Source organism: Anas platyrhynchos, chromosome 16 (genome assembly GCF_047663525.1).
Source record: "Anas platyrhynchos isolate ZD024472 breed Pekin duck chromosome 16, IASCAAS_PekinDuck_T2T, whole genome shotgun sequence".
NCBI classification, from domain to species: Eukaryota; Metazoa; Chordata; class Aves; order Anseriformes; family Anatidae; genus Anas; species Anas platyrhynchos.
The window spans coordinates 6922294-6949746 of record NC_092602.1 but is presented as its reverse complement, the minus strand read 5'-3'; the positions used below and the strand labels follow the sequence as shown (position 1 = coordinate 6949746).

Genomic DNA, 27453 nt, shown 5'->3' with positions numbered 1-27453 from the left:
TTATTATTATTATTTTTTTTCTCACCAAGTCTTTGACTTCTGGGGCATCAGAAATAGGTGGCTCCTTCGATGGCTGTTCCTGCTGCCCCATGGAAGGTCCTGCCCCAAGGTAGGCTTGTTCCTGAGCAGAGATCCCAGCCCCAGGTAGAAAAAAGGGAAACTGAGGAGGGCAAAAAAAAAAAAAAAAAGGGAAACTTGTTTGAGAAGGCTCAACAAAAGCTTTGGAAAGTAGCTCCCAGTGCTTGAACACCTTCCCCCAAATCACCCCTGACCCCTCTGCTGCAGGCACACAGTGTGGGTAGGGGGTAGACTGGGCACTGCCCTGCCCCAGAGCAGAGACTCAGGATTAGACTGACCACAACACACTTTTTGGTCTTTTCTCCATCAAAATACACCTCAGGTGATCCCATGGGCATACTTAAGGGGGAAATTCAGTCAAATCCAGGAGGGTACCTGGCAGGTGACACACCCAGTGAAGGTGACACTCCATCCACCTGCAGCCTGGGTGCCAGCTGACCAGGAACCAAGTCGGGGTGTCAGGATGGTGACAGGGTCACTGTGCTGCCCACCCCCTCGCCCTCCCTCCTCCAAGGTCCCCCGTGCCTGGCAGGGGGTGACAAGCTCTCTGTCCCATCCCACTGCTGACAGGAGGAGAAGTCGTGGCCCCTCGGTTGGTCCCAGTGGTGCTGTCACAGCGCGTTAGGCGGCTGGCTCGTCCTCCAGCAGGACAGGGCCTTGCACAGCGCCAAAGAGCAGGGGTCACCTTGCTGTAAAACACCAAGCGGCTGAACTTTGGGCAGCAAGGGCTACAGCAAGGGGCGGGAAGGAGAGAAAGAAGGAAGCTGCTGCAGCTCCTGTCCCTCCCTGGGTGCATCGAGGGGTCAGACTCAAAGCTTGCCATGGTTTTGGAGAGATGCCTCTTTCAGCCTGGTGTCCCCAGGTCACCAAGGTGCCATGGCACGGCTTGTCCTGCTGCCAGCCCTGCCTGGGAAGGACACACACGGCTGTGGGCAGCCCTTCGTGCCTGTCTGATCAGGAGCACCTCGTCCCTGCTGGGTGCTGGGGTCACCCTCACTGGGACAGGAGATAAATCACAAACAGAAAAGCACAAACCAAAACCATGGTCGTCCACGGGGGGCTGCAGGGACCTCAGCATCGAGCACACAAACTGCTGAGATAGGCACGGGCTTAAAAACGAGGTTCACCTGGTGTTCCTCCTGACCACACAAAGCCAAGGGAGATGTTGGCCATGCCCTGCTGGCCACGCAGCTGCAGCTGCTCCTGTCCATTACTGTCACCCAGCAGTGACACCGCTGCCTTCAGGGGACAGAAAAGGTCTGGCCCCTTCGCAGCACACCCCGAGGCAGCCTTCAGCACCTCTCCCGTGGATCACCAAAGACTCACCGCCGGCCCTTCTGGTGGCCGGGACCCTCCGCGAGGAGAAGGGTTCCTCCTGCTGCCGCCCCTCGCCTGGTCTCTCCTCCATCCATCACCCGCCTTCCACCGCCTTCGCTTTCCTTTGTGTTTCTGTATTTTGGGTTGTGTGTAAATGGACTCAGGGGAGGGTCCGGGCAACAGCTGCCTTTGATCAGCGCAACATGTGGGAGACGGAGCACTTCAGGAATGCCGACTCCTGATCAAAGGTGGGAACGCAGTGACAGCCGGGGCTTGGCAAGGGCCCATCCCCGCTAATCCCCAGGGGGGTAGGACCAGCAACCCGCACAGGCTGGCTGGCTGTCCACCAAAAGGGGACAATCTGCACCCCAAAGCGTGGAAAGGGGCCGGAGGGCAGCCTCCAAAATTCAGTGCGAGCACCCAAAGCAGCAGGAGAAACGCTGAGCAGCCTTGGGGAGGGCACATGATTGAAAATTGGGCAGCGCTGCCCTAGCACATCGCCTCCCTGAAGGCGAGGCTGGGTTGGAAGGTCGCTTGCTATGAAAACATCAGGAGGAAGAGGAAGGATCATCCCTCCTGATGGACAGACGGGGTCCACAGGAGGGGAAAACACGGCTCAGCCTCCCCTCCCGTGGGTTTGGCAGCCCCCAAGCCTGTCCCACGGCACCTTCTGCCACAGACGCTCTTATCTGCCGTCTCTTTCCCTGATAACCCCGGGTGCTGAGCTGGGAATCCCATCTGTGCAGAGCAGGTGGACTCAGCAAGGTGCTGGGTGAGGGATCACACGCTCCCCACGATGCTGCTGTGATGGGGACCAGGTCGGGGGCTCCCCAGGAGGATGCTCCCCTCCCAACCTCAGCAAAACAATCCCTCGTCGCATGCAGCACCCCTGCCCCATCTCTATTTGGGTACTTCTCGGACAAGGCTCCTCAGTCGCGTCAAAATGGGAAGCTTTTAGAAGGGGGCTGATAAGGGCAATTCCCTCGGGGTCGCAGTGGGCAGGGTCACAGGTCGCTTCCTCACAGCGCGCTGCCCGATAACGAGGCGATTGGGGCCGGGGTTACTGAGATGGCATTTATCAGCAAGCCCTGGGAAAATAAAGACCCGCAGCTGCCTGCTGGCTTGCCAGCCTGGGGAGATGGGGCAGGGATGAGCACCGACGTGTGGGTGGGGGCTTCAGGCGTGGGAGCCAGCGCAGAGGAAGGGTGCGGGGGGATTGGGGAAGTGAAGAGCAGGGGGAAGGGATGGGAAGCTTGAGGGTTTGTTCCCTGATTGCTCCCAGAGCTGTGATGCTCTGCACCATGACCACAGACACGTGGTGGGGCTGCTATAAACAAATACAGATGAGATGTTCCCAAAGCAGGGAGATGCTGCACGTGGGAGCCGAGCCCTATACAAGTCCCAACCCCAAGAATCCACCTGCCATATATCCCCCAGGGTGCTTTTCTTCCCCCCTCAGAGCCCCCTGAGGACCATCTCCATCTCCAGCCATCCCAGTCTCAGCTCGTGGAGACTGAGCATGAAGAGCAGGAGGGCAGAAAGGGAAACTGAGGCACGGGGAGGTTACAGCTAACTGCTGGCAGCACAGCCAGGATGGAGCTACAGCCTCCCCCTTGGGGAGCAGCCCAGGGACTGTGCCGAGCTGCTCATTTTTCGGGGGCCATGGAGACAGCAGAAAAAGCCTCTACTGCTGCCCCTTCCTATCCCAAACTGGGTACAGCTGAGCGGAGGATTTAGGGGAGCAGAGGAAGGGACAGCAGGCAGCTGGAGGGATGGAGAGGAAAGCACGGGGCGCGTGGGCACAGCCTGCCAGCGCCCGGGGTGCTGGGGGCAGCGCAGGGTGACAGGCCACCGCCGACACCTCGCCACGGCAGGCACGGGGACAGGCAGCACGGGAAGGGCAAGGCACAGCAAGAGACAGCAGCTCCCGAGGTTTAACTCCCTCCTCCACCAACATGCAGCACTTTTCCCTTACCGGAGAGGCTCAGCAGAGCAAATATTGCGAGCACCTGCCTGCCTCGGCCAGGCACAATTATCCTTGACCAAATGCCGTGGTGCAAGAATGTAGGGCACCCTCTCCGCCCGCCCGCCCTACGCCAGGGCACAATGCAATTAAAATAAGCGGTGCCAGATGGTTTATTAGTGGCTGCAGAGCTGGGGGCTGGTGCTTTGTGTCCCAGAAGTGGCTCTGCTGCAGCTCCCTTGCATCCTGGGGTCAGCTCTTCCTCCCACCCCACCAGTGATGTCCATCCTTCCCCTCTGTCTTGCGGTCCAGCTCCACCTGCTCAGGACCAGCACGCCACACCGCAGGCTTTTTGGTAGCCTTGCAGCAGAGCCAACCGAGCTCCTCAAAGCCAAAAGGCAGCCAGTGCCCTCCTGCTTTTTTTTTTTTTTTCTTGTAAGGAAATTCAATGATTTCAGCAGCGGGTGTGCTCTGTGTGCTTTGGCACCACCGTGGGCGCCTGGTTTGGCAAGGGGAGCTTCAGCACCAGGTGCCCCAGGGGAAGAGCCCCTGTTGATGCTGAAAACAGGGCCCAAAAACCATGCAACTCTGAAATCCTACAGGAAAAACCAGGAATATTGCTAGGTTTTCACACTAAACATACAACCACTCCAAGGGCACTGCGTGCTTGCCTCCCTAGCCCCTCTCCCACAGCTTCTGACCTCTTGGGCTCTGCAGAGGTGCTAAAGCTCACATTTCTGCCATGGATTTCACTCCCCTGAATGCCTTTTGCACAGCACCAACCACTCGGGGCGCATCCCAGCCATTCGTTACAAGCAGCAAAGCTGCTTCAAGCCTGTGGTGCGGAGTAAGCCAGGAAACACAGCTCCTGTGCCACCCACCAGCTAGTGATGAACAAATCAAAAAAAAAAACAGCCCCATGGCTCCAGCCCCACAGTTATGTGCCACACACCAGCCTGCCTCGCTGCTGGGAACGGGGTTTTTGGTGCTCTTTTAAGTCTCTTGAAGCTTTTCAGCAGAGCAGGCAGCAAGGGGATGGGAACAAGCTGTCGCAGCCTCACCCAGCACAAGGGCTCGGCGGGCACCACGCGAAACCCCACTCCATCTCTGGCTGCTCACACAGGGGAAAGAGCTTTGCACTGAGCCATGGAGGAGCTCAGGGGTTGTCTGAGCAGCAGCACGACCCTGCTCCATCCCAGGGACACGCAGGGAGCAGAACAGCAGCAACAATTCAGTGCAACGTATTTTGTCCCGGTGGCCAAGGCACGGTGCACCCTCAGCCAGCTCCATCCTCGCACAGCACCCATGGCGAGCGGGATGGGGAGCTCCTGTGGTCCTCACCCTATCCCCAAAGGGGCCCCAATTTTTTTTTTAAGGTTTCCCCCAGAACAAATCCTCATCCCAGCTGCAGCAAAGCCCCCTTCTCCTGCAAGGGCTTCTCACTCGCGCCGTTTGTTTTGCTGCTGGCAAGGCTGGGTGCTGGAAGCTGCCAGGCGAGGGGCTCTACGAGCACGGGGACTACAAAGAGGGCTGACACCTCTAATGAATTGCAGTAATACCAGCTCGGGTGAACTCTGAAGTGCCTGTTTACACAATCACTGACCTCCCCTCGCCCGCTCGCTGGTGCGAGTCCCCCTGCCTTGATGGATCGCAGCTGAAGGGAGGCAGAGCCCGGTGTTTATCGTCTCCCAGCTTGGGAAGGGAAGAAATAACACTATTTCCTGGCACGCCGGCCACCACCGGCGATCAAATGCCCACCCAACACTTGCTCTGGGAAGCACCCTCTGCAGGGGCTTCTTTACAAATCCATTTTTTTGGGGGAGGAAGGCCCGATGTTCATAGCTTTTGCAGCCAGACCTTCCCCACGGCCAGCGGAGATGCTCCCTGGACCAAATCCTGCTCCATCACATCAGTCCCCAGCCAAGGGACACAGCCTGGTCAGATGTCCCCGTGCCCCTGCTTGGGTTTATGAGAGCAGCACCCAATCCTTCCTGTGGCCCTAAACCTCCAACTGATGCAGGTGAGCACCAAGAGCCCTTCTAGGTGATGCCATCTGTGGGGAAATGGGTCCCTCCTTTCAGCATGCACTAGGATTTGGGGCTGGGACAACACGTCCCATGTCCATCTTGTCCCAGCTCCAAGCATACAGGGAAAAAAAACCCCAAACCCTATTAGAAAAGGGGAGAGTGCACTTTGAAGTCTGCAGTCAGCCAGCAGGAGGGAAGGACAGGAGGATGCTCTGTCACCCGGCCACCCTCATGCCTCCCCACGGCTCATTTTAGCCCTGTCAGGAGGGGAAAGTCTTCCACAAAGCCAAGCATTCCTTCCTCGTGTACTCAGAGGGTGAAAACTTCAGCGCTGGCCCCCAGGGAAAGCGCTTCTCCATTCCCCTGCTCACCCCCCGACCTCCTCGTTTTGTTCCGGAGTTATTTTTGGCAGCAAAAAGCTTTCTTCCTCGCCCTTCCCCTGGCCCCCATCTTTCTGCCAGCCAAAGTGGCATTTTAAGCCTCCTGCCCGCCCGAGCAGAAAAATGGTGGCTGCGGCGGGGCAGAGTGAAACCTCTCCACCCGCCGAGGAAGCTGGAGGCTTCTCGACCCATTAACCCCCCACCAGCTCAGCCACCCCAAGAGGGGCTCTCAGAGCTCACCACGGGCCAGACCTGACCCCACGAGGGTCCACGGGCAGGAGAGGAGAGCTGTGACCCCCAGGATGGGGACTCGCCCCCATCTCCTTCCCTGCAGCACTCTGAAATCCATTTAACCATAGCACCGTGGTCTCTGCAGTCCTCTATCACGTATAAAATCCTAGCTGCACCCCAAATCCTGCTTGCAGTTGGAGTTGGGTGAATTCAGGAGGTCCTACACCAAAAAAAAGCTTTGGGGAATGCACCAGAGACATTGTCCACTCCACAAAAAAGTGAAAGAAGCTTGCTTCACATAAAAAAAGGTTTAAAACACCATGAGCGAGGAAGCAAGCAGCACAAAACGTGCGGCTGTAAGGCCTGAGCTGTGCTAAGGGATGTCAGGACTGAGGAGTGGATGCCCTGAGACCCGAGGGTACCAAACCCCAGCATCACCTTGCTCCTCTGCAGCCAGAGCTGCTCTGCCCTGCTGAAAACAAATAAATAATTAGTTGCTGGCCATCAAAACCAGCAACGAGGGGCTAGGCAGACGCCCAGCTGGCTCAGCATCCTCCTCCCCACACCAGCAAGATCAGGCAGGGGGACACCAAGCCCTGCCTCAGCTGCTGGGCTCAGCAGCCTGGGGACATCCACGGTGTTTAGCTCCCCCCATAGACAGCCCTCTTCTTCCTGAAGGTTTCCAGCCCCTTTTGATCCCACTGATGTTTCTAGCTTCTGCAGCACCTCGCAGCTGTGAGTTTGTCTTTAACCGCAGCCCCTCGGTGGGTTTTAGCCCACGGGGTAGGACAAGAGCTGCAGAGCATCCCTAAAACGGAGAAACCCTGCAGGGCACGGACCTGGGAAAGCCTCTGACCTTTGGATTTCTGCCCAAGCAGCTCCTCCAGCACCTCCCACCACTTCATCCTTATGCCACGGATGAAAAAGAAAAAAACGAATCAATCAATGGGGAAACCTCGCAGCAATGCCCTGGCAATCCTGGTTTCAGCCCGAGGTGATCTCCTCTCCCCACCGCCGGCCCCGGTTTGAGCCGAAATGGCCGAGCAGCCTCTGCTGTTGCAGCAGCATCACTGCACAGCCCCGCAGAGGAGCCGCCACCACAAGATGTCACCCGCACCCTTTGCCCAAAGCCCCCCAGAAGCCCCCATAGGGCCGCCTTGCTGAGCGGGGCCGGGGGCAGCCTGCCCCAGGACCCCCCTCCCCAGCCCCTGTGGGGTGCTGAGACCCCGGCACCTCGTCCCCTGCCGCATGGAGGGCACCAAACCTCGTCCCTAACTCAGCATCTCCCCGTCCCCATGGAAAACCCCCGGCTGCAGCATCCCCCAGGGACCAGTGCTGGACCACGGGATGCTGCGGGTGCTCAGCACCAGGTCCCAGACCCCCTCGTGGGCTGGGGTAATCATCCATAAAGTTCTCACCCACCCGGAGACCTGCAACCTGGATCACAAATGGGTAGAAGAAGTGGTTTTCAAGCTGGCAAGGAGCAGCTTTCTGGCTCAGGAGTGTGATAGGAGGTCTCTGTGCAAGGTCTGAGCACAGAGGGGGTTCGAGTGGTGTTATCCTGCCCCAGAACAAAACATCCAATTTTTGTAAGTAAATTGCAAACTTCTTTAATCCATAGATTCATCAAGATATTTTGCCCTGAAGTAATTCAGCTCGAATAAGAACCTCAAAAACAGACAGAACTAAACCGTTTTAAGAGGAAGGATTGCTCCAGAGCAGACAGAGCGGGCTGCCAGGGAGCTACGGGGATGTGAGCAGCTCTGAGTCAAGGGGAAACAGAGCTGACTGAAACTGTGGGAGCACCAAGCCCTCTGGCACAACATCCCCGCATTGCCAAGCCTGTCTTATTTCCAACTGCAGACATGGGTGAGAACTGCAACCAGCACCAGCAAGCCTTAAACATTTTCCAAGCCTTTAAACATTTTCTGTTCTCCTCTTGAGCCCTGGTAAGGAGCAGAAGAGCACCCAACAGGTCAAACACAGGCTACAAACCTATATAACACCCAGAAGATCACACCAACACCTGGAGAAGGAAACCTCAAGGGGGATCCCAGAAACCCTAAACCCTAGTGCCAGCAATAAACCCAAGAGGACTGGCAGCATTTTGGGCACTGCAGCAGCAACTGAGTGCTCCGGAAAAAAGCCAGCCTGGGTCTTTTCCTCCTTGACCTCCCCTGCAGCAGTGCATTAGCCTCCCTGTGCACGCTCGTGCTGTAAGTGGGATGCTGCTGGGTTTATTCCAGAAGCAGAGGGGTCGGCTCAGCGAGGTCCCGAGGGCTCGGTCCCCCACGGCTGCTCAGCTCAGGTTGCGTTGTTTAATGGACTGCTCTACCAAAAGCACGTCTGTTGCGAGCCCCCGCGGTGCCTTATAAAAGCCAGCACCACCAGCGAGCCCCGAGCCCGGCCGCACGGCTACGCGGGCAGGTTATTGCTCGTAAAACCCCACGCTGGAAGGAGCCATACTCCTCGAGGGCGAGCCAGCGCTGCCTCGTGGTTTGCTCAATAAAAAGCCCCCCGTGCTCGACTCCTTTCCCAAGGAATATTTGAGATCTGCTGCTCCGGGGTGTCCAGAAAGGAAGAAAATTACTGGCCCGTTAACAGCTGCCCCTTGGCCTGTTTTTCCACGTTCGGAACAATTGGCAGCTGGGTCGGCCGAAAACATTTGTTTTGCCTCGGATTATTTGCAACACCCCGTAAACTCGGTGGCTTTTCACTCCCTCACCGCGGGGACTTCTCCTGTGTGTTTTTCCATGCGCCTCCAACATATGGAGCAATAAAAGCCAAGCTTGTGGCTGGTGTCACAAAATATTTCGGGGGAGCCCTGGGGAGGAGGCGTAGGGCTTGGGTGGGGATGACCTGGCAGAGACCTGGGGCTGAAGGAAGCTCATGTTTTTACGAGCCGGGAAATTGCAGGCTCAGCTCGGGCTGTGCCAGTTGTCTGCTTCCTAACCAGGGGCTGGGCACGGTGAAACATCCAAAGGGACACGTGGCAGCTGCCAGGGGTGGTGGGTCCCAGCAGGGGACAGCCAGGAATCACTAAGGTCAGACAAGACCTTCAAGTTCATCTGGTCCAACCATCCCCCTACCACCAATGTCACCCACTGAACCATGTCCCCAAGTGTCACGTCCAACCTTGCCTTGAACACCCCCAGGGATGGTAGATGTCGAGTGGGACAGGCGAAGTGGCAGGGCTGTCACGGAGACAGCCTGCAAGGACAGGTCGGGGTGGGGAAATGCTGCTTGGCGGATGTGGTGGGGAAGGAGGCAGAGAGCTGGGGAGCTGACAAGGGAGGATGGAGGGCGTGGGGAGAAATACAGACCTGAGCCATGGAGGATGGCACAGGACAGGCAAGGAAAAGGAAGTGAGACCTAAAACAGGGGAGAGGAACAAGCCTGGAAGAGCTGAATGGGAGGCAGAGATGTTCCTTTTGGGAAACCCCACTTCTACCCGCGCAGCCTGCCGATGCTCCACATGCACATCCCCCAGGAGAGCAGCCCACATCCAAAGCCCCAACAGACCTCAGCCCACAGTGGGGGGCTCAGAGAGGGGCACAGAGTACAAATGTCTCGACCAGAAGGCGAAGGCAGCTCTCTGTGCCCCCCTCCCCTGGGGACGGCGAGCAGAAGGCTGGAGTTTGTAACGCCGCGTCCAGCTGTCATCGCCGGCGTTTGTCAAACGAAGTGACCACTCTCGGGACAGGTACTATTTCAAAAGTGAACATCGCTTTAAAAAAGTGCTAATGTACAAGGCTGTCAGGTCCCAGCCTCGGGAGCAAGATTGCTTCTCTGATGTTCGGGGGGAGATAAGGCTGCCAGGAGGGGCGGCAGCCGGGGCTGGCTCTGCTTGTCACTGCGCAGAGCGCTTGGACCTGGCCTTCCAGGCAGGTTTGGCCAAATGCCTCCTCCTGCCCGAGGCTGGGGAGCTGAAACATAGATGCTCAGGTCAGTCCCTATTGCTACAGCACCACAGATTTCAAGTCTCCCTCCAAGCCATCTGCTGCACCAAGCTTGTTTTAACAGAGCACGCATTGCTGCTCCCAACGCAGACTGCTCTGCTCACCAAGGACTCCTTCACCTGAAGGATTTGAGAGTTTTCCCCAAAAAGAGGCTGGCAGAGAAGAAGCAAGCCTTTATATGGCACCCATCACCCCCAGTCAAGGTTTAGCCACCAGCACATCACCCGCACCAGGCACATTTCAGCCCCTGCCTCTCCTTATTTAACACCAGCAGAAACGATGCCTCTCCCCTTGCTTCTATTGTGCTGCCCAAAAGCTGCGTACCCATCTCACTTTGTCCACCTTGGTTTAGGAAAACAAGGGAAAAACACACATAAAACTAAAAATATCTAATTCTTACCTTCTCTTCTGGAGACAGCTGAGGTCTGTTAGTGTTTTGTACATTATCCACCCGATCCCCTGGGTTAGCACCCAGCTGGAACAGGATCTATTCCCTCTGAGAGCCTCGGAGCAACTTCAGCCTGCTGGTGGATACCCCCATAACCCCTGCAAATAGGATTTATTTAATCCTTCCCCTCCATCCCCCAGGCACTCACCTGCAGCCCCAGCCCACACAAAAGCCAAACATTCCCCCTGCCACCAGCAGCACCCAGGGCAGAGCGCTCCTCTCCCCATACTAACACCACTAAGCACCTTTTCCCTAAAATATCCTCCTCCCTAGGCTGTGAAATGTGGATTTCTACCTCGGGGAAACCCCTCTTGCTGCCACCCAGCCACATCCAGCAGCCCCACCACCCTGGGGAGGGGCAGCCCTGCCCTTTACCTAATTACCTGCAGGTTGCTCAGCTAATTAGCCCTCCTCAGGTCTGGATCTTCAGCAGCTGTGCTGCTCAGCACATCCTGCCCTGGGTCACAATCAGAAGAGCCCTACAGCTGCTCACAGCAAATAATCCACAAAACATTTTGCCACCTGAACCAGAATCTTACTGGGACGTGGGGAATTTTCCATCAGAATTGAAATCTGAGGGGCTTTTCTGACTTCATTTGTAACCTATTTGGACCTTTGATTAGTATCAGCATTAATAACCCTAGTAATTAATGTCAGAAGAGGGATTTTTTGAGGAGACAATTTGCATGGTAACATGTTGCTCTTGATTAAACTTTGCAACGAGAAAAAAAAAACAACAAATAGTTTGTTCTGCTAACATCATTCTGATGACTCCTGTTTGTTTCTAGAAAATTATCATTTTTTTTCTAAGTGGTGTTGCATTACATATAGCAGAGCGTATTACAGCTGTGTAGCATGGACAGATGAAAACAAAGAGCCAAAGCGATGCTAGAGAAACACAGCGGGCGCCTTCACCTCCGTACAACATTTTGATTGTTGAAAACAATCATTTTAGGGAAATTCAGTTGGAAAAATATTCTATTCCAAATCAGAATTAGTTTTTTTTTAACACCAAAAGTTCCTATCTGTGGATAATTTATTTATTTATGAAATTTATTTATTTATGAAAGAAATACAAGCGTCCATTCCTTATACACAATAAGCAGGGAAAAGTACCTCACAGCACAGGCAGCTTGCTTGAGGGACTCCTGGCTGGAAGGAGCTTGAATTCAAAGTAATGAACATAATAACTCTGTAAAACCTATTTGTGTTAATTTGTTGCATTTACCCTGGGGTCCTCCAGCCCTGGGGACACCACTGCCTGGCGCTGTGGATACTGAGCTCTTGGAGCAGCAGGAACACTGGGTGCCTCTGATGGCAGGGCTTTGGGGCATCTTTTAAGTTACCTACAAACTTTCACAGGTAAGCTTACCAAGTGCACAATCCTTGAGAAATTCTTCCGTGCAAACAGAAATGCCCCGAGCCACCTTGGTGCCATCCCTCTCTCCTCTTCCTCGGAGCCCCCATCCCATCCCATCCCATCCCATCCCATCCCATCCCCATGGGAGCAGACAGACCCATCCCATGCCACCCTCCCGACCCGGCCCACTTCCACCCTGCTCTACCCCCAGAACCCCACCTTTTCTTTATTTTTTTTGGCAACGCTGCAGGGAAATATCAGAGGCACCCACGCGGCCTCCGCTGGCTCAGAAAGGAGGCACTGGCTGTGGAAGAAACACCCAATTATTTAGCAGCTGGCAGGGTTAAGCTCGGTAACCCCGGGGCCGGGGAAGGCTGGGCTTTGTGTGTGCACGGGGAAAGCATCATCCCGACGGAGGGCAGCCCAACCAACGCACCCGTCCCGGCGGTGGCACGCCGCTGCCCGGCAGGATGCCGGCTTTTTGGGCCATGAAAAGAAGCCGGGGATGTCCCGGCCGACGCCGGCTTGGGGCGAGGGGCAGACGAGCTCTGCCCATTCATCAGCACCCGTCAGGCTCCCCGAGCCGGCCGCGGGATAAATCAAACCGCGAGAGGGGAAGGGGGAAAAAAAAAAAGCGTCCAGGGGGGAGGTGGGGGAGCGAAAAGGCAGCGCGAGGGAGAGGAAAAACCAGATCAAAGGCAGAAATTCATCAGAGATAACGGAATTATTTATTTTTCCTGCTGCTAGTGGGGATTTTTTTTTTTTTTTCCCCCTTTGAGGCCCCCCAGGCCTTCTGGGCTCCTACGTCTCCAGGCAGTCTGTTATTCTCCGGCGTCCCATCACCCCAGCCCAGCCACAAAGCACCACGTTCACTTCATCACGCCGCCCTGCTCCGCGCAGAGAGACCTTTTGATCTCCGTCTCTCCAGTGTTTATGTGTGACAGTGCAAGAAATGTATTTACAGTACCCAGGGCTCTGTTAGACACTGCCCGCCTGCGTTTGAACATTAATATTGGGAGCGAGGGGGGGGGGGGGAAGGGGGGAGCAGCTCTCCTTTAATTCACCCGTCATTTATTAAAGTGTTTATTTGGAAATCTGCAGGCCCATTTATCTGGTTATTACTCAGCGCGGGATCAAATAATAACTCAGGTTCTGCGTGTCACGCCAGACAAACCAAACAGCCTCTTGATGAGGTCTTTCCACGGCCTGTGTGCCCAGCCGCCCCCCTGGCACCGTGCCTGCCGTAGGGCCCTGGGTGGGCTCGGCGGGCCCCTAACCCAGCTTTTCATCTCCCCTTGCGGGCATGGATCCAGCCTGGGCCTGGTGCTACTGATGGTGGTGGCCCCAAAGCTCCCCCTGAGAGAAATTGGTGCCCGGTTGGGCAGGGACAGCCCTGCTAAGAGCTTTGTCCCAGCTCCCTCTGACTCACACCCTGCTTTTAATGCGGCCTCCTTCCGTCTGCAGCACCTCTCCCAGCAGCAGAGGGGTGTCCTCAGGGGGACCAGGCCACCGAGGACCCCAATGGGTTTGCCATCATGTGTTGGTAGGAGCTGGGGAGCTTGGAGTCACCATGAAGCCCCCATTCCCAGACCCTGAGATGAGGAGAAGAGCCTGGGGTGTTCCAGCAGGAACCCTCCTCTTTTTGGGGTGAGGATAAGGCAACAGCTACTGAGCTCCGGTGGCTGCCCCACTGTCTCCTTCGGGCATTCCCTTCTCGACCTCATACCTTCTGCTTTGTGTTGGGTTCCCCAACCCCACCAGATGAGGAGGTTTCGAGAAGTGCTAATTTCAAGCACCCAGGAGCACGAGGCTGGCCCACAAGGCCTTGTTCCAATGTTATTAACCACCCATAGCGCAGGTTTCCCAGATTTTAAGAAAACATTTCAACCCCTTTCAGGCAGTTCTTGGTGGCGAGCAAGGTGCCTTCAGGCCAAAGAGGCTTTGGTGATGAAATGTCCCTGCGAAGGGACCCATTTCACACAGCCATGGTGTGCAGAACAGCTGGCAGGGTGCCCCTGGCAGCACCAGAATTGAGGCCAGAGGTGCCAAACACATCAGGCTTTGGAGAACATTGGTGTTTGATGAAAGAAATAATGGCAGAAACCAGCTGGTAGGAGGAAAGGACAGTTCAGTAGTTTGGTCATACCTGGGTTTTGTGCCTCATGCACATTGCAGCACTGCTTCAAGCCCTTCCTGCACCTTATCCTTGGCTACGAAGGATGGCCAGCCCTGAAATCCCAGCTCTTTGTTAGTGCTTGACATCACAAAGTGCTTTCCAGCCTCAGCTGTTCACAAATTCTCTTTTAAAAACCCCTTGTAGTCCAGAAGGTGTTGAGCAGGTGTTATGTCAAACCAAGCTTGCTTGGGATCCCCAAATAAGTGAGCTGGGGATGAGGAGCAAAAGAACAAAATGCAGAGTCTGGAGCAACAGGCATGTACTTGGCCAGAGCATTGCCCAGCAGCACGAGCCTCTCCCAGGCTCCTCTACAGCACAGGCAAAAGCTTTATAAGAGGCAAAAGCACTCACCAGAGCTCTGAGAGCCTCTGCAACCCACCCACCTCCTGGCATCACAGGTGGCATTTAACCATGAGACGTCTCCATCTTGCTGTGTCCCATGTAGGTGCTACCACCCAGCCCACCTCCAAAACCCACTCTGTAGTGTTAGAACAGCCCCATCCTAGAGCGTGATGTCTTAAAATCAGTGGGGCTGGATGTCCTGCCCTTCCTCTGGGGGGGGGAACAGCCTGTAGGAAGCATCCCTCCCATCAGTAGGATCCTGCCACCGCCCTGTGGGGAGCACCAGCGCTCATCAGCCGGTTCTAAATGCTCATTTTTAATTCTTGCCTTCTCTGCACGCGGATTTAAGATGCATATGATAAGGTGTCATAAAAAGAGCTGACAACAGAGGAAACATTAAGCTGCTATGGGCATACTCCTTTGACACTATTTGGAGAGTTGTCTTCGTTAAAGCCCTGAAGCCTGGGATCCCGTAACAGGAGCCGCCGGAGGCAGGCAGTGCAGAGGTTCCAACCCCCCCTCTGGCTCATGGTATCAGCTATGGTATAAAATAAATAAATAAATATATAAAAAAATAAATAAAAAACAAATATTTCAAATAAAAGATACTTCTGGTTAAATTATATAGCTTGGGAAAAAATTTTGCTCATATTTTCAGAGAAAAGGGGATTTCTGTTCTTCAATTCAATGGATTTTTCCTTCTGAAAGTGGGCTTGGTTTTGCTATTTATACAAATGTGCGCAGAGAAAGAAAGCAATTCCAGTTTCTAGCATATGCTACTTAAGCTTATACGCATTGTATGGAAGTGCAATGTTTTGACTACTTAAAAAAATGACTCAAATGCCCTCCCCCTTTCCTGCTTTGTTTTTTAAAAATAAAAAATTTGCATCTTGGCCTCCCAACTGCACTTGCAATCATTTTATTTCTCCCAACAGACGTTTTCCAAGGAGCAACCATTCATTTTGTAGCCCTCACTCCTGAAATCTTGCGACAATTTTAATCCTTCTCGTGCAAAACTCCCTGATAGCACCAGCACGAGGCCTCCCAGAATAAAATTCCCTCGTCAACGACGTAAAGAGGTTTTTTGTGCGTTGTTTTGTTTTACCTTCTCTTTTGGTCCTAACTCTGCAAAGAAGTGGTGAGTCACGGCTTTGAAATCCGCGCTGGATGCCAGCTGAAAACAGAGGCTTTGCACGATCAAGTTGACAGATGATGCAAAGGCGGCCCTGCTAGGCACAGACTCATCCATATTCCGAGTTAAAAGAAATATTGCATTTTTAAGGGTAAAGAAACATATTTAAGAGATAAAGGAAAAGAAAAGTTTGCTGGTCATCAATTATAATAATAAAACAGAGGAAGGGGGAGAGAAATTCACTTTAAAGACATGCTAAAGCCCCTAATCTTCAAAGAGCTAAAGGCCGGAGGCTGCCCTTGAGCCAGCCCTGCCGGCAGGCGGCGGCCGCGGTGTCCAGGGAAGAGAAAAATAGTCAAAATAATCCTGGAGGAAACCTGGACTGAGCCTGGATGGTTTCAATGGGGAACAGGGAGAGAGGAAAAGGCAGGCAGAAGGGCACAGTGGTGGGAGATGGCTTGTGGGGTGGCTGGGTGAGACCCAGGAGTTGGGGTGGCACCAGGGGAAGCAATGAGCAGCTCCATCGTGTCGTCCTCCCTCCAAATCCTGCTTCTCCTGGCCCAACAGCCCCTGCCAGGTGAGCACAGGCATGGTTTGGGCTCAAAATGTGTAAGGAAGAGGCAAGAAGTTGTGACTGCTGTGGGCCACCTGCCGGACCTCATCCACAGCCCCCTGAAGTCAACAACCTCCCCTTGGGTTTGGGTTAAGCCCTTGGGATGTTTCGGTGTCTACCAAGGGAAGGAGCAGAGAGGTGAGGAGTAGGGAGGTGAACTCAGATGGTACTTGCCTGCAGATCCACGTGAGTGAGCCCAAGGTGGGTGTGCAAAGCTTGTGGTCGTGTGGTACATTGGGAGGGAGCTGCCACGTCCTTATATCTCTGCTGTGCAAGCCCAACCTGGGCCCTTTGCACGGGGTTACTTCTGGAAGATGCCGTAAGCACATTTCCTGCTTTTACAGGTGTTGGAGCTTGCATTCAGACAGCAAACACTTGGAAACCTATGCTCTAAGCAGCCCTCCACAAAGCCTTCAGCCTTGCTTCCAACCAACACGTGAGAACCCACTTGTGAACTGCATTTCATTGTCCAGCTGGTGAAGAGACTTGTGTGCAACCCTGAAGAACTCCTTTCTGGGAAACCGTGCACTTTGTGTTCTCAAATTGTCCAAAAGGGAAGCTCAAAGACCCCAGCAGAACCACAGGATGAACAACAAGGCCAGGTGTGCTGGGCTCCTCTGCTAGGAAGGGGCTGCGCATTGTGTTCCTTTGGAGGAAATCAAGACACTGCAGAAGCCAAAGTGAAATCATGGACATAGACAAGTCCTGCCCACTGGTTCAACAGCAGAGGCGCAGAGATTTGGGTCCATTTGTTTAGCTTTTGTTAGTAGGGAGGGGTAAAAGAGTTGGAAGAAGGAAGAGGAGTGCCCCAGACCTCAGATCTGAGTGAAAGCTGTGTCCACTCTGAGCACAGCCACAAGTCATTAGGGGGAAAATAAGGCTACATGGAGATGAAAACCTACATTCAGCACGCGGAGGCGATGCCAGATACTTGGAGAGCCCCCACGGGTCTTGCAGTGGAAGGAGCTCAGCAGGTCAAGGTGCTCACCCCTCCCAGTACCCTCAGGGGGTGAGAAAATGGGAATTCACTGCAGCGTGCCTGGATCATGGACACTGCTTTGTGCCCTCAATTTACTGGGTTATCCTTACTAAATGATGAAGACGGATAAATTATGAAGGTGGATATCAACTGGTGATACATCACCTGGATGCAAATAACACACAATATAAGCACTGGAGTCCCAGCTAAACCTCTGGGATTGGGACTTACGGTTTGGGCCATTTTGGCTGGAGAAGACCTCTTCATAAGCCTGGCTGCCAGGCAAGCTCAGCCTGAAGCAGGATAGAGTCAAAGATGATCCCCCCTGGTGTGAATACAGATACCCGGCCTCCTTTCTCTTCCTTGGCTTCATGGGGACCAGAGGAAGCTGCTCTGGTGGTATGGTTGGACAAAACTAGCCCCAAAATGGGCTCATCTCGCTTCTCCAGGGTGCCTTCTTCTAGGGGGTAGGAAAACTGATCCATCTCCACCACAAGACACCCAGACCCACATTACGGGTTGGAGAAAACCCTAGTGAAGTTCAGCCCGGTTCCTACCCCCCACCTCAAAGCACATTTTACACCCTGAAAGGTATCAGAGCGAAGCTGGATGGAAACCTGCCTAGAACAGATGATGGTTGACCCACCACAAATTATGGAGGAGTCCCAAATCATCCAAGCAAGGTATAAATAAGCCAGCCGGAGCGTGGAAATAGCTGGACATGTGTGAGTTTGGCTGATTCACCTTATTCCTCACGCATGTGGGACGGAGAGCAGCCCCAAGGAGCAGATGGCTGCAGGTGGCCAAGCTTTGGAGAGCCCCTGGCATCGTGATCTCATCCTGCCCATGTCTCTCACCTCACCCTGGTGCTCAGCAGGCTCATGATGTACCAGCCTCACCCTCCGGAGCCCTCGAGGCTTTTAAAAGTTGTTTCCAATCTCGGAGCCTGCTACAGCGCAGAGACTTTATCACAAAGTCCAACACCAGAATTTTTCTTCAGCTTGCAAGCCAAAACTAACATAAACAGCCGGCTCCTCATTCGTTATTCTAATTCTACCATAAAACATGCCAAAGCCAGTCCTGACTGAGGTTTTAGCTGATTTACTGCCTTTTCAACAGGCAGTGTCTAATGAATTGGGTGAGCTCGCGGGTCAGATTTATGCTGGAGGAGCAGCTGTAGGGGAGCTCACCGCGCCACGAGCAGCAGAAACACCGCTTGCCTGGCAGAAAAGGGGCATCTCCCAGAATTTCCTACTTCACCGTGCCCTTCCGACACGTTTCTGTTAGCACTGAAAGAGGGAGATGCAATGGAAGGGTTTTTCGTGGAGCCCTGAGAAGTTTCACCTGGCCAAAATAACTCTGATGCACGATTTATCCCCCCTCAAATCCCTGCCAGGTCTGCTTCCAGTTGCTCCAAAGCCCCCTTGCAAGGCCAAGCAGGATCGCAATGCCATCTGCAGCACGTATCCCAGCCTGGTGTTCCTCCAGCTCTCCCTGCCAGAGCCCCTCTGAGGAACGGGGCCGGCGTTGGATGCTCCTGGTGAGGTTAATCCCCCTCGAACACAAGATGCGTGCCATTTTCTTTATTTTTCTATATCAGTATGATAAACTGTTTCCCAGGGAGGCTGGTGCACAGAAGGAGGAGGAGCTCAGCTAAAACCTTAACCCTTTGGCAGCCCCGTGGCTGGTATTTTGGAGTTCACTGAGGAATTTTCTTTCCCCTTAAGATGCTTCTAATTTTACCCACAGCCAAGCTCAGAGGTAAAAAAAGCCTGAGCAGCATTTGCAAAGCCACCCAAAGTCCAGGCAATGACTCCAGCTCCTTTGCAAGAGCACCAATCACCTATTCCACCTCCTGGGATGCAAGAGGCAAGGACAGAACCAGTCCCAGACCACCTCCAACATCACTTTGACCAGAAAAGCAGAGGAAACACGCTGTTATCTTCACCAGGGAGAGCTTCCAAGTCAGCAGCAGATCCTGCCCAGAGCAAGATCAGGCTGAATAACTGCTGGCTGCATAACATTAGGACCAGAAATTGGGGTCCTTCTTGGCCTTCAGGTCTTGTGGGTCTGAAAAAGCAGGTTGGAAGTACCCGTGGAAGTGGCCAGTGCGGATCCCAGCGCTCTCTCCTTGCTGGAGCACTGGGGGATGCAGCTTTCTTGCTGTGTGTCCAGGCTGCTTGACAGCAGAGGAAAAAAAAGGAGAAGAAAAACAAAGCCTTGCCCAGAGGCAGCTGTTCCTCTGGCTTGGCTAAAATCAGATGTGAAACCAGTTCAAGGTTCGGAGAGTGGAGCTCCTGGGGATGTCGAAAAGGTGGCCACCCTCAGTGCCCCTGCACACAAGGCCCATGCCTGCAGGACCCCTGCAGAGATGCCCCAAGAGCCATCCTTCCCACTAGAAAAAAAAAAGTATTTTTGAAATACTCCTTGGGTTTTCTCATTGCCTTGATGGGGATGGGAGGTGTTGGCAGCTCAGCACCACACTGCCCCAGGAGCACTGCAAGCTCAGCACCGGGCCATCAGCATCGGCACCCTCAGGTGACCAAAACCCTTCTGACCCCAACATTTGTCCCTACAGCTGTATAGAGAGGAGGGAAGAGGCATCGCAGCACGTTCATGGACCAGGCGATGCTCAGATCCAGCTGCCTCCCCCACCTTCCTCGAGACGCAAGCGCTGCTGCGATTTAAATTACGTGGAGGGGCAGGATTTAGTGCGCTGCTGGGAGCGGGCTTGGCGCACAGACCCCCAGACCTGGAAGGGGCCTGTCCTTTGTGTATTGTCTTACGAGACAAAGGCGGAAGAAAACACCTGGAACAGCGAGGCCGGGGCTGGTGGGGGGGTGGAAGAGATGTTGCCACAGCTGCTTACGAGATGCGGGCCAGATTTATAAAGGAATTTGCAGACCTACCACTGGGACCTGTGTGCCCTGACTTCGAGCAGTCTTCTGGTGCCCAGCAGCATGGGACGGGGCTTACCCATGGTCTGAAATCCTGGCTGAAAGCCCCCGAAGACCCACGGAGAAGCTCTGCATTAGGGGCACTGTGTCCTGGAGGCTCCGTGTGCGGAGCAGGATTGGTCCCTGCCTGCAGCCAGGACCAGCTCCTTCCGTGGGTGCTGACAGGGCTGTACTCAGGCACCTACGGATATACAAAAGCATGCCCGGTGGGACAGAGCTGAGCAGATGACTCCCACTGACCTCGCAGGCTTGCACCTTGCGGAGCCTCTTCCTCCCCATCTCCACCTGCCCTTCCTGTGCCAAAAACCATGGCACATTTTTTATTTATTTTTTTTTTTTGCCAGGGCGTAAAATGCTCGCAAGGAGCCAGAATCCAGCCCTGCTCTGCCCGTGGTGTGCGGATGTCTTCTGCAGCCAGGAGGATGGATGTAACAGGAGAGGGAGGAGAGGAAGGATGGATGTAACAGGAGAGGGAGGAGGATGGAAGGTGAGGATAGCGCTCTTCCCTGCTGCGGAAATCCCCCATCATGGTCGTGAAGAGAGAGATGAGAGCTGATAAAGCCCTCCCCACCCCGCTGCAAGCACGAAATGTGAAAGCAGAAATTTGGAGAGCAGCTGGGGGTCCTGCCACAAAGCCCCCAGGCACCAGGGCAGGGTCCATGCTGGTGCTTCTCCCCACAGCCCCACCTGAGCATCACTGCCAGGTACCGGGGGCTTCACCCTGCGGGATGTGCCACCTCCCTTCCCACCGGGAGAGCAAGGGGAAGCCTTGGAAATACGCAGAGCTGGGAAAGACATCGCAGGTCCTCCCCGAGAGCGCCTGGAAGGCGCGGGGGGGAGGCAGGGAGGCTGACTGACAGCGTGATTTAGGACCTGTCTGCAAAGCAAACAAAAGCAATTGAAAACTGCATCATCTAGGCAAACTTAGTAGGTTGTATTTTCACAAGTGAGGACTGATGGTAAGACCAGCTTAATCCCCCAGTGGACTTTCCACACCTCCGCGGGCCGGCTGACAGGGCCAGCTGTTTTGTCTTGCAGCTGATTGCTGAAATAACATTGCTGGGCTCGTGCTATTGAAACAGGACGGGCCGGGAGGGAGCGAGCAGCCACGGGGGCAGCCGGTATTAAAACAAATACGCTCGGCTGCCAAACCTCCTGCTCTGCGCCCCCTAAAAACCGGGGCACCCCTTGGTCCTGGCGGCGAGGAGCGGCGATGCTCCAAATGCTCACGCCGGAGCAGAGCCTGTGCTCGTGGGTGTTTGGAGAAGAAACCCAGGAGAAAAATCTCCCTGGGTGTTTTTGTCTGATTTGGGGTGAGCAGGAAATGCAGCAGAGGTGGATAATTGCGTGTAACCCACAGCCTTACCTGTCCTCCAAGGGACTGGCCTGGGGACCTGCTGAGCTGAACGGGAGCTGCAGCCCAGCTCACCAGCTTTTAGGGGCTCATCCAGACCGCAGATACAATGAGTTAGAGGAAAAGGACTTCAAAGATTATGGCATTACATGCACACAGACAAAACAAAAAAACAATAAGCACAGCCCAAGCCAATCTGAAGTTCTCATGATGTTTCCCTTCACTTTGGGTTTGAACAAAACCACAGATTTAGGTTCCCACACCCTAATTTCCCAGCGAATATCAAAAAAAGAGACAAAATACTGCCTTGCACAGAGCAGGGGATGTTCAGTGCCTTCTTATTCCCTTCCCAAAGCCATCATTGAAATGATGAATAGAACAACATAACCCTTTCCAACGTCAAACTTGTTAACAGAGAAAAATAAAACATGTTTTGAGGAGCTTAACATATCTCCTACATGCACCAGGCATGCAAGCAGCAAATGGATGCACCGGTTTTACTGATCCTCACTTTTTTTTTTTTTTTTAAGAGAAGATGAATGAACCTCTCCTCCCTCTCTGGGACTGTTCAAAGAGACAGATGACAGACCAAGGTCTCCCCCCACACCTGGGCAATGTGTGCAGGACTCAATTTCAGCTCTCTGCTTGGCTCCTGACACGCAGCAGCACCTGCAGGAGAGCATCCTCTGCTCCCCAGCCCCTGGGGACCCCCTTTGGCTCACTCCTGGAGCAGGAAGAGGCTGCTGCTCATCTGATGGGACAGGTTACCAGCAGAAAAAGCAGATTTGCTGAAGTCACAACGTTTGGCAGAAGTGTTGGTGATATTTTCACCATAAGTTTACCTGCTCCCTTCAAATAAGAGTGCAGTGCTTTAGTTCAGGCAGTTCAGCTCAGCCTTTCGCTCTGCCCATGCTGTTTCATTTCCCTGTGCTGTGACTTAAGCTGAATTCCAGTTTCCATTGACAATTAGGTTACAGCAAAGCAGCTATTTAGGAGCTTGCACTTGGACTTGAATGGTTTTTACATTACGAAAACATGACATTAAAACCCAACCCACCAAATACTCCGATGTTTTCAAAGCAGAAAGTTTCTCAAATTTTAATTTCAGGGTGGTGTTTGCTTTTAAAATAGTGTCCCTGCTTGCAAAGAAAACAGATCTCAGAACAAAGCAGCCTGGCCCTCCTTACAGGGCAAGCACCATCTTTGTTCCTCGCAGGCTCAGGTTTGCATGTGGCCAGCAGGAAAAAGGGCTGAGCACTGGTCACCTCGCTCTTCCTGCTCTGACAAGCAGAGGAAAAAAAAAAAGAGATGGAAGTATTTAAGTCCACCTCCACTGACTGGGTTTTGTCCTGGAACGCCATCTCCAATTCCTCCTTAGCCTGAATTAAGTACGTTAACTCATCTCTATTTCAATAAGTTAAAATTTCCGAAGGACTTTGCAACTCTGGTAAAATCAGGGAAGCTTAAGGATCGAGTCAGGGAAGTTTACAGAACACAGCAGAACCTCAGATACCTGTTTCCTGTGGCTATGAACTCACCCAGGACACAAGTGGGTGCTCTTCAGGCATGATGAGCTCTCTGCTTTCAGCTTCTGTAATATCTGTGTCCCCTGCAAAAGAAAAAACAAAAAAAACAAACCATGGCTTAAATCAGACACCATGCTGATTGCAAAACGTTCCTTCATATTGTTTTGAGCAAAATCTGGAAATTTTAGGGATACGGGAGATACCCTTATCCCACCACACCATGAAGGGCACAACAAGAAATTTGGGGGGATGCTCTACATCCACGAGGGAGGCAGAAATCCCTGAGCACCTTCAGAGGCAGGGGCAGAGGGGCTGGGGGACGGAGCACAGGGAGCTCACAACACTAAAATTTTAGGCTGCTTAAATACAGACCCATCACCTTTGCCTGGGGGGCAGGATGGATTTAACCCCCCCTCAGCCCCTCCTCGTCTCCGAGCAGGCTCAGAGGTCGAGCACAGCACGTAGGCATTGCAGCTCGCATTTCCAAGCCCTCATCACAAGAAAATTGCTGATGCCCAGCTCTGGATCTTGCTGCCAGCCCTTCAGACACGCGACCCCATCAGCCCCCCAGCGCCAGCGGGTGGAGGGGAGCGGGGAAGAGGCACAGAGCCCCAGGTCGCTGGGCTTCACTGCACTTTTGCTGTGAAGTGAGGGGACAGAAAAGCAACAGCCTCAAGAAAAAATGCCCCCACCACCCGCACCTTTAGACATCTGCCTGAAAAATGGAAAAAGAAGATTAAAAAATAAAAACAAAGCGCAAGTCTCACATTAATTGATTTCCTGGTGCAGGCTCCTGTTTCCTCACTTGCTGCTTATTGAGCAGGTCAGTGCTGGAGAGCTGCAGCGCTGCTCCCCCTGGCAAGCCCCCGTGCTGCCAGCATCCCCCAGCCCCGATGGGGATGGACGAGTGATGGGTACTTGGTTATCAGTGCCTGCCCCCCATAGCCCATGGCTATGTGCCCTGGGATGTGCCCTGGCCCCTCTGCAGAGCTGAGCACCAAAACGAGCTGATTTCTTCCCAAGACTGTCAACTTTTCCTAGCCCATGCCACACATCCATTGTAAATTGAAAATGGCTCATTCAAAAACCTAACACATTTATTTACATTTTTTCAATAAAAAAAGAGAGAAAAAAAAAGAAAAACAAACAAACAACCCCCAAACCAAAACCACAACAACCCAAACCCCATAGATATTTTCCTCTGTGGTGGATGTAAGGGGAAAGTGATTAAGGATTTTTTTCCCTACCAGCTTTAGCTGTGACGCCTTTGCTCGCATTTTCCCAGCATGAGCAATGCCCTGATGATACCGTTAGCCCTTGGTCCTGGTGCCACCATGGGAATGACAATAACCTGTGCTCCTGAGCCACCAACAGCACTGCCTCCAACGCACCTCTGAGAAAGTCCAAGAAATTGGGCCATTCACTGCTCCCTCACAGCTGCTTCCAGCAAGCAACCTGCCTCCCCAGCTGGATTCATGCTGGTGACCCCAATTCATGGAGTTTAGCCCCAGATGCTCCCCTAGGAAGGTACTGTCACACGAGACAGGGCAAGATACGGGTTGAATTCATCCTGCATCAGCTCAGTGCCTCGACTCATGAAACCCAAGCCCTGCAATGGAGGCATGCAAAAAAGCATCCTGCACCTGATCAGCACACAGAATTAGTTCCCCTCCCTATGCCATTTACATAGCACAAAAGACCACCAAGGAAATTCATTGCAATCACTGCTAGCATCCTGCTCAATCAGTTTGCACACCCCAGGCTCTGCACTGTGGGGCTCAGAGCCTGCTGCAGGCTGCTCCCCCTGTCCCTCTCCACCTCCGGAGCACCAGCAATTTCCTTGGCACACCAGTAAATCCATTTACTGGTCACATCCCAGTGCCCTGATGGTGGTGGCACGAGGAGCATCCTGCCCCGTGTAACGACCAGCACCGGCTGCCTAAAGGCTTCATCCAGAAACCTTTGTGGGGCTGCCGGGCACCTCCTCCTCCAGGGAGCCAGCTGCAGCACTTCAAAAGGAGACTTCATGCATGGGTAAAAGTCCTTTAAAATGGGATTAAAAACTCACATTTTTGCCCCCCCCTCCTCTTTTTTTTTTTTTTTTTTGGACATTTCTAATCAAACCTACCCTGAGACAGATACAAGAACTGGTTTGGCTCACTGGGTTTGTATGATAGGACCCTTGGTCTGGGGAGTCTTTGGTTGGTATTTCTAATACTATATATAATATATATACTTTTAACACTCCTAAGAAAACCCTTTTATGAAACACCTGACTAGAGTTAAAAAAAGTATTTAAAACAAACTAGAAAGCTTTTCGTTAGTTATATATGTGTATATACAATGGAAATACTCATATTAACGCATATAAATGCATCAACTATATATATGCTATATATTACGTAAACTATATACAATATATGGTATATATTACATAAACTATATACAATATATGGTATATATTACATAAACTATAAGGTACTTATTACATAAACTATATTTATATGATATAGAGAGTATAATATATCCTATAATATGTATGGTGCACATGTGAATACAATCATATATGTACCCATATCCTCCCCCCAGCATTTCAGCTGATGCTTTCCCACCAGTCTCACCCAAAATCCAGCCCCACCACTGCCTCTCCTCTTCCCCAGAGCTCTCCATCCAAAATCCTGGCTGGGCTCAGACCATGCCCAGGAGCCCTTTGGGGCCCTCTCCCCGTACCGGAGGGGCGCCAGGACCCCCGGGGGCAGGTGGGCGCCCTTTGATCCCCCGGGGCAGTGGGGCCAGGGGATGCGGCGGTGCGCAGACGGGCTGGGCAGCCAGCCCTGCTCTGCTAATTCCCTTCTGAAGTGCTGGAGCCACTGTCACGTCTCATTACAAGAGGCCAGTGCCCTTGTTTTAATTTCTAACCGGAGCGAACGGGATAATAATATTAACCCCAGCAGGGGGTGGCAAGAGAAGGCACCTCCTCGCTTCAAATGTTTGGACAAAAAATTTGCTCTCATTAGGGCAGAAGACCAGGAGATGCTGCCTCTGTAGGGAAGGCAGAGCCACGGGGCTTTGTTGCATTTGGAGTGCACCTCGGCTTCTCCCAGAGAGCCTGGGCTGTAATTGGGGCCAGGCAGGGACTTGCTGGGACCAGAGGGATACAAAAAGGGGACGGAAGGCTTTTGGTCTCCCCAGAAAAGGAATTCTGCCCCATAGACCCATATTCTGCTAGAAAACGGGCTGCCTTTTCCTGAGGAAAGGAGCTTATCTTGCAGGTTACCCAACACCAAGTTCAAGGATCGTAGCATCTCCCCAGAGCCACACCAGGGTCCAGACCAGGAGCTGAAACAAGGGTGCAAGGAGACACATGGGAAAAGGAGCACCATGAAGCAAGAGCTGGCACAAAACGGGCAAAGAACTGGCCAAATCAAGAAGGAAAAAAAATAATAAAAAAAACACTGTACACCTTCCCTCTGCCAGGAAGCACATTGCTAGCCAAAGAGTTTCAAGTTTGGTTCAGCCTCGGGTAAGGAGGGAAATTAAAAACAAAGTGTTCAATTAATCCTTCATTTATGACCAAATAGTAGGAACATTGTTTCCCTCATTCCCCAAATTGCCCACTGTCAGTATGTTTAGAAACAGGTTGGAAATTAATGTTCTTCCTGCGGGTGACTGCCAGAAAAGATAAGGGATTTCTGCGGAGGGTCACTTTTTTTGTTATCGTGTTATCATTACTGCTATGTGAAGCCCACAGAGCTGCTCTGGGTGCTTACAAGCCCAGAACCTATTGATTCAGACCTCAAAGAAGAACCTAAACACGGCACCGAGCTCCTGAACACAAGGGGACCTGTTCCCACTCATTGCTGCAACGACAGCACGGTGTTTTTGCTTAGAGCTATCCAGGCAGTATTTGGGTTGAGATCTTGTTCTTCCAAGTAAATAAATATATAAGGCTATTTACTTGTTTTCGAAAGAAATTCAAACGAAAACATCAGGTTCCTAATGCTCCCTTTCAGCTTTGATCCTTTTTTAAACTTCTCCGCATACCAAAAATCGAGTTATTCGCTCATTCTGTTCAGCCTTGCCGAACATTACAGAGATTCCCCCAAAGGTGAAACCAGGCACTTTAAAAATAAAACAACAACCCGTGCTTCAGCCCTCAGAAATCCAGCCAACAGCCCACCCGCTGCCGATCTATTGAAGGTAACTCGATGGGACAAACCTGACTCGTGACGGGACAAGTGACGACGGTCACGTTGTCCTGAGGATGCTCCTTCTGACACCGAGATCAAGCAGAGCCTCGGGGAACGGGATACAACCTTCGTTCAACCCCGTGTCCTCTCCAGGCCGGTACCTCCCTCCATTTCTGAGTGCTGAGCCGAGCCGGAGGGACGTGGATGAAAAGCAGTCGGTCAAAAACGTTATTGATGGAGGCCAGCCTTCCAAAACCGCATCTGGATCCAAATCAGAACTTTTTCGCAATAACTTGTCAATTCCTACAAATGTTTTTTGAAGTGAGAGGGTCAAAGCATTCGCCTCGACTTTTCCAAGGGCAGTGCTGGAGCGTTATATTTCATTTTTGACATTGTGTTTTTGGAACGTTTTCTTTAAAAT

At 52.9% G+C, this 27453-nt stretch overlaps 1 protein-coding gene and 1 long non-coding RNA gene across 4 annotated transcripts in view; both read right to left on the bottom strand.

Annotated features, from left to right (window-relative positions):
• Positions 1-10749, bottom strand: part of RBM19 (RNA binding motif protein 19) — a 70181-nt gene extending 59432 nt beyond the window's left edge. For all 3 annotated transcript variants that reach the window (XM_072024227.1, XM_072024229.1, XM_072024228.1), the window contains exons 1-2: positions 10552-10749; positions 26-160 (exon numbers count right to left, since the gene is read on the bottom strand). In XM_072024227.1, coding sequence (XP_071880328.1) covers positions 26-160; positions 10552-10734 — 318 coding nt within the window. In that variant the 5' untranslated portion in view covers positions 10735-10749. The remainder of the gene's footprint in view (positions 1-25; positions 161-10551) is intronic.
• Positions 10750-12449: 1700 nt separating this feature from the next.
• The window catches only part of LOC139998808 (uncharacterized), a 33290-nt gene continuing 18286 nt past the window's right edge, over positions 12450-27453 (bottom strand). The window contains exon 3 of the long non-coding RNA XR_011803768.1: positions 12450-22925. This is a non-coding gene — a long non-coding RNA (uncharacterized lncRNA). The remainder of the gene's footprint in view (positions 22926-27453) is intronic.